General features: G+C 37.6%; 1 protein-coding gene across 1 annotated transcript in view; it reads right to left on the bottom strand.

Moving 5' to 3' along the window:
* Positions 1 to 1,970: 1,970 nt before the first annotated feature.
* LOC106883138 (ankyrin repeat and SOCS box protein 13) overlaps positions 1,971 to 10,866 on the bottom strand; it is a 58,876-nt gene continuing 49,980 nt past the window's right edge. The window contains exons 4-8 of the mRNA XM_052976541.1: positions 7,111 to 7,295; positions 5,134 to 5,284; positions 4,609 to 4,743; positions 3,994 to 4,188; positions 1,971 to 2,138 (exon numbers count right to left, since the gene is read on the bottom strand). Of these exons, the coding sequence (XP_052832501.1) occupies positions 2,017 to 2,138; positions 3,994 to 4,188; positions 4,609 to 4,743; positions 5,134 to 5,284; positions 7,111 to 7,295 (788 nt within the window). The 3' untranslated portion in view covers positions 1,971 to 2,016. The remainder of the gene's footprint in view (positions 2,139 to 3,993; positions 4,189 to 4,608; positions 4,744 to 5,133; positions 5,285 to 7,110; positions 7,296 to 10,866) is intronic.

The raw sequence follows: 10,866 nt of genomic DNA, 5'->3' as shown, positions 1-10,866 counted from the left end.
TTATTGTTGTTAGGGTGGCGAGCTGGCAGAATCGTAAGCACCTGTCACTACATTCTGGGTTCAAATTCTGCCAAGGCCCACTTTGCCCTTCATCTTTTCGGAGTCGATAAATTAAGTACCAGTGAAACAGGTCAATGTGATCAACTAGTCCCTTCCCCCAAAATTTCAGGCCGTGTGCTTTTAGTAGAAAGGATTATTATTGTTGCTGTGGTTGATGTTGCAATTGGTGCAGCTGTAGTGCATGTTGGTGTTATTGCTGCTGCAGAGTGATTGTGGTGGTTGATGTTGTTGTTGTTGTTGTGCGATTATTATTGATGTAGTTCTTGGTGTTGTTATGATAAATATTTTTGCTGTTGATGTTATGTTTAGTGCTGTGATGTTTTATTATTATTGTTGTTGTTGTAGTGGTAGTGGTGGTTGATGTTACAACTGCTGCTGCAGCATGGTCGTGGTAATCAATAATGCTGTTGTAGTGTAGGTGCTGCTATGGTTAGTATTGTTGTGGTTGATGTTGCAGTTGATGGTGTTATTGTGGTACTTGTTATTGATGTTGCTGTTATTGTTGTTGATATGGTTAATGTTATTTTGTGGTTAGTACAGTCATTGCGGTAGTGTTAGTGGTGATCAATGTTACTGTTGTAGCACACATTAGTATAATGCTATCACAGCTCTCCTAACTGTCGACAGTATTAAATACCAAATCCTCAGGGAATGTTAACTAGTGAAAGACTGTTGTCTCACCCAGGGAAGATTTATCTCTTTTCCGCTTCATACCATGAAACCAAACCTAATCATCAGATCTAAGGAAGCCTCTTCAGGATTTCTAAACAGTCATTCACACAACACGAAAAGTGCTGCAGAGAGAGACAAACTTTTGGGGTGGGTTGTTTCTTCCAAACTGCAAGATCTCATTATGCAGAAATACACACAGGTGGTTTCTTGTGGCATTCTTGAGATTAAAAGGAAGACTTGAACACAAACACTGCAAGCCGGGGACAACAACACAACCCCTATTTCTAACTAAAAAGGGAGCACAGCACAAAAAGTAGTGTTTCCTAGCCAAGAGTATGGCTCAGCAGAAAGCAACATGATACAAAGTATCAGCTTTTAGCCCAAGGCTGAAACACCTGACCAACGCAGTTAACTGAGGGCTTCTTAAAATATACAAAATACAATCCAATCATGAGAAATATCAATGCTATACATCAGAATGCTGCTATTAGTTCAGGTTTTATCATTTTCAGAACTTCAGTCACCGGTAGAAAACTTTCTTCATTTAAATCATTTCCCATTTGTAGACATTGGCACCAAATGAGTGCACAGCAGAACTCCAATATTCTCAGACAGTATTTTACATTAACCCATTACCTACCAGTGATCTCATATGAGATCGCTTAAAAATGACAAATTTCGTAATTATCTGTCAATATTTACACATATCTAACCTTTTTGCTATATCTACTAGGTATATTTCTCTGATATTCAAATGAGGTTTGCTAATTTTTCACCCTATTTCTCGCTTATTTCTATTTAAAATGTTATTTTGAAATGTTATTTTGATCATTCCAGCGTGTTTCGAAGGCTGTTTTTTGCTAGAAATCAAAGTTTCATTAAAAAAAATTCCAGTTAATAGAATTATGGGAGGTAATGGGTTAAACTAAAGGTTTTCCCCAAATAATATCCAATGGCTGGACTCAATTGTTTTATTGGTTGGATCAATTACTTTAACAGCTTAGTGAATCCTGCTAGCCACTGAACTGTGAAATAAATGATAAACAGGGTTTTTTTTTTACCTTGATCAGCCAAATCAAAGAGTTACATGCTATACTTGTGGATATAACACAGTGATTAGTAAGGCATTACATGTAGTAACTCTAGTTTCTCTATGTTGATGGAGGTAGGCAGAGATTAATAGAAGGAATGATGATATCCAGCTGTAAACAAAAAGAAAAACAAAAATACTCCTTGAATCCTGGAATTGTCTTTAGAGTAGCAATGAGATTTTATTGTCAAGGGTTACTTGAAACTGAGGTAGTTCTGTAGGATTTGAGGTATCTCAAGTCTAGAAATAAGATGATAATTTCTGATAGCCTTCAAGATTGATTTCCGAGCATAGAACAACAGACTCTGGGGGTTTTCTGAAACAAAAAGGGAAAATAAAATGTTTAAAACAGAAAACGAAAAAGAAAAAAAGGAAGGGAATTTTAATTTCAAACTTTGCTACAGTCCTTATACTAAATAAAGAATTAGGAAAAATTACTCATTGAGGAGATTTGAATTCTGCCCAATAGGTTAATGAAACATCCATCAATTGCATAGTTTTTCTGCTGCTTGCCACAAGTTATTCCTCTCTCTGTGGACCAGCTTAATAAACAACAAAGTTATTTTACTCAATTGTTCATTATTTCAAAATGAATTTAAACAAAGGCAATGTATGTCATCATAATAATAATCCTTTCTACTAAAGGCACAAGGGAGGGGACTAGTCAATTGCATCAACCTCAGTGTTTCACTGGTACTTAATTTATCAACCCCCAAAAGGATGAAAAGCAATGTTGGCCTTGGTGGAATTTGAACTCAGAACGTAGCAACAGATGAAATACCACTAAGCATTTCGCCTGGTGTGCTAACAATTCTGTCAGTTCGCTGCCTTTATAATAATAGTATTGCCTAGGGGACTATGATGAGCAAGAGGGGGCTGAGGACCGATCCTTGGTGAACCCCTACTTGTACCCTGAATTCTTCACTGTACTCGTTGCCCACCCTCACCTTACTGGTAGTGTCCCTGTACAAGGCTTACCAGAAATATAGCATCAGTGGTGCTTCTGCTTGGCACAAAACCAAACTGCATCTCATCTAGACTAACTCTCCCTAATTGGTTGGACTATGGCTCTCTCTGTAACTTTCGTCACTCGACACAACGATTTGATACCTCTGTAATTATTTCTATCTGAGGCATCACTTTTATCTTTGTAGCAGTTGACTATGGTGCTGCTACACCAGTCGTTGGGTATGACTCTTTCGTGAACCACATTTGCGAACCAATGCTGGCATGGGTTGGGTAGTTTGAAAGGATGCAACAAGCCCGAGGGTTGTGTTGGTCTCCAGTACCTGCTTTGACAAGATTTCTATGACTGGATACTGTAACATATGTTGTAGGCTACAGTAGAAGACACTTGCTCAAGATGCCACACAGTAGGACTGAACCCAGAACTATGTGGTTGGGATGGCAGCAATTGTTAAAGAATTCACTCTCTACTCTGAAGTGAATCAGTGTAAGAATGAAGGATTGGTCAAGAAAGTTACAATGGCATCGTTGGCTGCTGGTTGTTATTGCAGTGGTGGTAAGAAAAGGGTTGGTACATGGCTAATCATTGACATATAATAAAACCCCAAAAGGGAAACATCATCATCATCATCATCATCGTTTAACGTCCGCTTTCCATGCTAGCATGGGTTGGACGATTTGACTGAGGACTGGTGAAACCGGATGGCAACACCAGGCTCCAGTCTAATTTGGCAGAGTTTCTACAGCTGGATGCCCTTCTTAACGCCAACCACTCAGAGAGTGTAGTGGGTGCTTTTACGTGTCACCCGCACGAAAACGGCCACGCTCGAAATGGTGTCTTTTATGTGCCACCCGCACAAGCCAGTCCAGGGGCACTGGCAACAATCTCGCTCGAAAATCCTACGGGAGCCAGTCAGGCGGTACTGGCAACGGCCACGCTCAAAATGGTGCATCTCATGTGCCACTCGCACAAGAACCAGTCCAGGGGCACTGGCAACGATCTTACTTGGCTTGCCGGGTCTTCTCACGCACAGCACATTTCCAAAGGTCTCCGTCAGTAGTCATCGCCTCGGTGAGGCCCAATGTACGAAGGTCTTGTTATCATAAAACTATATCTTTCAATGATTGAAATTTATTGAAATAAAAATACAAATACTGAATAAAATAATGAAGAACCATAAATCTCCAAAATATTTCTGACTTACTTTCCCAATAATCCAACAACTTAATGACATTGGAATTCCGGTGTGCCAAGTGGCGTGGTAGCAAACCTTGGTTGTTTAAGCTGCGTGTGTTGGCACCATGTTCAAGAAGCAGCGTGAGGAAATCATTGTCCAAACCTTGTTTTATGGCTTCGTGCAAAGGGGTTTGATGTGTTCTGGCAGCATTTACGTTGGCTCCTAAGAATAAAGCAGATTAAAAATGGAAAATAATAATAATAATAATAATAATAATAACAATAATCCTTCCTACTAAAGGCACAAGGCCTGAAATTTTGGGGAAGGAGACGAATCAATTACATTGAACCAATGTTTTACCGGTACTTAATCTACTGATACTCAAAATGATGAAAGGCCAAGTCGACCTTGATGGAATTTGAATTCAGAAAGTAGCGACAGGCTACGCATTTTGCCTGGCATGCTAATGATTCTGCCAGTTCACCGCCTTAATAATGATAATAATAATAATAATAATAATAATGGAAGTCAGTTTTCCTCATTGAAATAAGTAATGAAGCCAAGATTTTCAAAAACTAACAGAAAAAAAAAAAAAAAAAAAAAAAAAAATCAAGGTCAAACAAAATCAGTTTAAGGGTTTACCTGATTGTAGGAGAACCTTGGCACATTTGATGTAACCATTCAAGCAGGTAACAAGGAGGGGTGTGCCGAAATGGATGTCACTTGCCTCTAAGTTGGCTCCTGCTTCCGTTAGAATCTCAGTACATTCCCAGTTGTCTGGAAAAAAAGTAGAAGAGAAAAATGAAAAATGATGAAGACAAAGACTTGATGTTAAAGGATGATACAGGACAAGTTGCTATAGAAGACACTTGTCCAAGTGAGACTAAACCCAGAACCATGTAAATGGAAAGCAAGCTTCTTACCATACCGCCACTGCCATAAAAGGCTGAAACTAAAGACTATCATGCAATTTGAATGGTACTTTAGCAACTGTGCTTCCAGCAATTTAACTATGGCCATCTTGTGGTACAACCATTCAGTGAATAACAAGAATAAAATACCAGACAACTTCTGTCAAAGAGTAAAACAGCAACAACAAAAATAAAACAAACAAAAGATAGGAAGAGATGTGATGAGAGAAAGGAAATCAAGTTTTCACTCACTCACTATTGAAAACTGCTTCATGTAAGGGAGTTGTGAGTAGGAGTGGAGGGTTAACGTATGCTCCAGCAGTTAAAAGTAGACGGACACATTCTGTCTTTCCATGGCTGCTTGCTTCACACAGGGGTGTCGAACCATCGATATTGCGGGCATTCACCTAACAAACAGGAAATGATGCACACTGATTAATAAATAGCCACAGAATGTAAAATGTCTCGTAAATCTTGGGGTACTTTTAAGGACTTTTCCGTACACTGATTTTACGATATTAACCCTTTTTATTACAACCCACTGAGAAGTGCCTATATTAAAATGTTTACATTGAAATTAGAATTTCAATTGCAACCCTGTTATTAAATAAACAATTACACAAAATTCTGGTTGGATTCCAAAAACAACAACTTCAAAAAAAAAATGTTATTTACCTAAACATCTCCAAATGTTTTTAAAACAGAGCAGTCTAGAATATCTAACATTACCCAGGTAATTAGATTAAAAATAGTTAGATAATCTCGATGTACATAGACAGGTAAAGCTGCATATAAATTAACTGTGTTTAGACATTGTGATAGTACCAAGGTGCCTTTGTTTATCTTGGATAGACATCATTCATCAATACCAAGACCTCCCACTTTTATTTCAAGTACAGATGTTATCATAAATGAAGTGGTAATTATCTCCCCTTGGTTTGTTGAAGTGGGGGGGAGCAAATACACCACTTTTATAAAGATTTCTGTACATGTGACAGGCACACAAACATCTGTGTGCTCGTATATGTATGTATATATATATATATAATTATAATTATAAACTGCGGTTTAAACAATAAATTACCTGCCTCTGGATACCTTCTAACGAAGACGGTACCCACACAAGTAATTTCCAGGAGTGCCTTCAGATTTAAATATCCCCTGGTTGCTTAGATACTTCAGACTACCCCTGAAATATTGAAGCAATCTTATCATTTACCTATATATATATATATATATATATATATATGCATACACACACAATCTAGATTTGTATGTTTGTGTGTGTGTGTGTGTGTGTGACTGCTTTCATCTGCACATCTCCAGAAATAATCAGTGCTACCAGCAGTGATGTTATTGTCACTTCCCTGTCAACAAACCATCTACTGGCTTTGTGCCTTTGAAGACAAGTAGAATACGAAATCCCTTATTTGAAAGCAAGTAAGGGTTAGCAGCAAGACGGGCATCCACCTGTAAAACAATGCCTCAATGAAATATTCATCTAACCCATGCTACCATGGAAAAATGGGCTTAAAAATGAATGGATAAATATGCAAAGGCTCTGGTTACCCATTGATAGTATTTAAAAACCTGTTAATTGATTTCAGCTGATGACTACGACTATCTACTCTCTCATCTAATAAGGAAATATGCAAGAAAGGTACACCATACAAAAGCACAACTATAGAAGCCAGTAGTTTCGAAAAAAAAAAAAAATCACATACATACCAATCGCTAAAACTGATCCCTACAAAGCAAAAACAAAAAAAAAAGTGCAAAATTAAATGGTTTAAGACACCATTTTCACTCAATGTCAAATTGAAGAGAAGAAAAGACTTTTTAGTAGGAACATATAAACGCTTTCTTGTAAACCATAAATGTTTAAGGGTAGTCTCTACTGAAACGATGAACTCACACCCATAACAAATAATAACCCACAAGAATATCAACCAAATTATGAAGGAACTCCACAAATTGTTTAGGGCATTAGAATGAAAAATTACTGTCGAATCTAACCTTGGATTGGTCAAATTCCTTGATTTGATATTCAACCTAGCTAATGGCCTTTACTGCTCAGAGAGAAAAACAAATGAGTCACTCCATTATGTTAGCAAAGATTCCAACCACCCTATGACTTAACTAAAAACCATATTAGAAATATTTCCTCTTGGCTGTAAACAAGCCTTACGAAAGAGAGGAGAACGACTGAAGAATGAGAATAAAATCACCTTACCGAAGCATCTAACTGAATGAGTTCAGTGACGCAATTCACGTGACCCCAGGCACTGGCTTCATGTAGAGGGGTCACCAAATCATATGTTTGGCAGTTGACATTCATTCCATATTTTCTAACCAACAACTTCAGAATATCAGCTCTGCCATCACGGGCAGCCTTTTGTAGAGGATAAACACTGTCCACTGTAAACATAATAATAATAACGTTTGTAGGATACATTAATGTTTGTAGAGAAAGTAATATTATTTGTTGAGAAGATGATGATGGGTGTAGAAAATGTAATAATGTTTGAAGGGGCAATGATAATGGTTGTAGAGAATGTAACAATATTTGTAGATGACTTAACAATTGAAGAGTATAAAATGATGATTTTAGAGAATGTAACAATACTTGCATGTGACTTAGTGGTTAGGGTATTTCAGCCCATGGTTGTGATTCACAGCAGTACATTATGTCCTTCAGCAAGATGCTTTATTTTTCATTGCTCCTGTCCACTCAGCTGGCAAAAATGAGAGGTACCTGTAATTCAAGGGGCCAGTCGTGTCGCTTTCTGTGTCATGCTGAATCTCCCTGAGAACTATGTTAAGGGTACACATGTCTGTGGAGTGCTCAACCACTTGCATGTTAATTTTATGAGCAGGCTGTTCTGTTGATCGGATCAATTGGACCCTTTGTCATCATAACTAATGGAGTGCCAGTTTAAATGATACTTGCCAAAATTGTTATGATGTGGAGGACTAAATGACATTTGTAGAGGACTTAAGGTGAACTGCAAATGCTGACGAGAACTTCGCTGTTAGCAGCCCAGCCCCTCCAAATGTCTCAAACGCTGCAGGCAGGAAGAAATGGTTCAGACATTTGCAGTAGCATATCTGGAAGGAGAGGATTGTTCTGCACAACACTTTCATGAGGGCAACACTTGTGAGCCTACTGTATAAGCAACAAACTCAAGTGGAGATCAAACACAAAGGCTGCTCCAGGTGACACACACTCCAGCTACGTCACTGATTTTTTAAAGTCATAGCACCAAGAATATCTTCACCAAGTTTTCTATGAATTATCCTGTTATGCTTCGATAATTAATCCTATTAAGAGCCTAATTGGTTTCTGTTAACCTTCTTAGGTCACACAACTGATGAACACACCTTATGTCCAACCAATTTTTTATCTCTGAGGCCTTATTCTAAATAACGTCCATTTATCAATACTTATATAGATTAAGGTGGTGAGCTGGTAGAATCGTTTGCACACTGGGCGGAATGCTTAGTGGCATTTCGTCCGTCATTACATTCTGAGTTCAAATTCAGTTGAGGTCGACTTTGCCTTTCATCCTTTCAGGGTCGATAAAATAAGTGAAGGTCAAGCACTACCATCAACGTAATTGACTTAGTCCATCCCCTGAAATTGCTGGCATTGAGCCAAAATTTGGAACCAATATCTCTATAGATTAATTATTAACAATTTATGCACCGACAAGGAATGTAACTGCAATTTCTAGCATATTGGGTGATACCAGTATACACACACACACAGACCTATCGCTAATTGTTGCTGTTCGGTCCAAGTCAGCGCTGATCTAACAGAACTAGGACAATCCATCCATGACAATCTTATTGATTACTTTTCAGTCAACTCCGTATTAAATTACTAAACGAGACCCCCACCCTAAAGTTTGTTTGTATGTTGACCGCTAATTTTACCAAATAAAATTGGCAATAAGTTGTGTTTTCATTTAATCTGACCTGACCTCCGTCATGCTCGCTTTGGCCTTTTTATTTATTTATTTTTCCACTTCCCCCACCCTACGAAAACGGGACTGGGTGCGGAGGATAAATTACCTTTACAATTTAAAGCTAGGAAGTGTGAAAATTGTAAAGATAATTTATGGACACCCTTGAGGCCCGTGTATACATTATTCAAAAGAAAAAAAAAAGGACGGTAGGGTGTGAAATGAGTGAGAAAACGAGATGGTCAAGGTTGGAAGAAGAAAACGACGGCCGTCACAGTGTAAACATTTAAAGACCGCACAAGCGCATCCACGCATGCGCAAATGAATCGGACGTTTTATTTTCCAATTTGAATTTTTTATCTATTATTTTAGACAGTTTTGACTGATAATGATTTATTCACCTTCAAGCAAGGGCGACACTTTTTCCTTTTTTTGTTTGTTTGTTGCATAGTAGTTTGTTCTTTTCCTTTTCCCTGATTACAGCAAGCCATATTGACTCAGGTCGTTAAGGTCAAAGGGAGACGACTCCTAACTACATAGTACGACCATAAACAAAAAAAAACATAAATAAATAAATTAATAAAACGCAAAATTACGAAATACGAAAATCGTTTAATATTCTAAAGAAATAAAAATTATTGAAACACAAACAGCTGAAGGAAATTGATGGAATAACAAAACAAAAATATCGGTTTATCAGCTGTATTTCAGATGGTCTTTCTCAGAACAATCTGGTGGAATAACCATTATTTTAGATCAAACACTACGCTAATACACCTGCTTGTTATTCCTCACCTGTCTTCGTCTCTTTTTTTCCTTTCAAATTTGAATTATACATACATACATACATATATATATATATATAAATAAAGTAATTATTTAAGTATTGGGTATGTTCCCAGTAGTTAGCCGACGAAGCTCGATCACTGCCTATGGCTACCTGATGTTATCCACGGTATTTACACAACTGTCGCTGGATCTACCTCAGGAATTCCTCAGTGTTCGTTGAGTATATAATAAACGATAGACACAAACGAGATACCCCTTATAACATCACCTGACGAGACACTTCTGCACCGAGGATTGCACCAGAACCACTCGTACAATGTCCCCCACCCCGCGAGGAATCGATGAAGGATTGTCGAAACGATTATTGTTGCGAGCAATAAAGTTTCTTGTATATTCCATTTTCGGTCTCTATAATTTGTTATAGGCATATGAAGCTAAGGGCTTTATGGAAGCGAAACCATTGGTCACTCGATGACCGGACATATATTTAATTTCATATAAATACATTACTGCTCGAACTTTCGGAGTGTGCTTCTTTTTCGGATATACGATCCACTGACCACACACACACACACATATATGAGGGAAAGAAAAATGAATTCATGTCCTTTATTCGTCTAGGGAATTCCATTTTCTTCCTCTCATATTTTTAAGAAATTCTACAGAACCAAAAAAAAATTCTGAAGTAAATCCAGTGATATACCTTCATATAGTTACTGACATCAGGTAATCGAATACTATGAATGAGTTTTAAACAACATATTCCAGGTGTATACTCGACCATAAAACTATTACCTATGAGCCATTGTAGTTTGTTTCATTAGAAAATTGAATAACAATTGTGGTTGTATTGTATTTATTTATACTCTGGCTTCTGGCAAGCCTGCAGCCGTCGTATGCAATATGAAGGAATGTCAATATATATAACTTTATATAATTATATAACTGCATAAATTTATGCAGTTTATGATGACATATATAGGGCGGTACACGACCTCAGATTATCAAGGAATCTTAGCTAGGGCCAGGGTTCATGTTGTGTGTGTATGGTGGGATCTCTTTCATTCGTTCAACTTGAAATTAGAGGTAAGAATCAGTGTTTAAAACATCGTCGGACCTTAAGACACACGCACACATATACATATATACTACACAGGAATATGAATTTGTAGCAGTGGGAGCCCTTACTGCATCTCAGACTGATACTTCAGTAAATGTATGTCTATATATATATA

Source organism: Octopus bimaculoides, chromosome 24 (assembly GCF_001194135.2).
Source record: "Octopus bimaculoides isolate UCB-OBI-ISO-001 chromosome 24, ASM119413v2, whole genome shotgun sequence".
Classification (NCBI taxonomy): Eukaryota; Metazoa; Mollusca; class Cephalopoda; order Octopoda; family Octopodidae; genus Octopus; species Octopus bimaculoides.
This window is presented reverse-complemented; position numbering and strand designations above follow the sequence as displayed.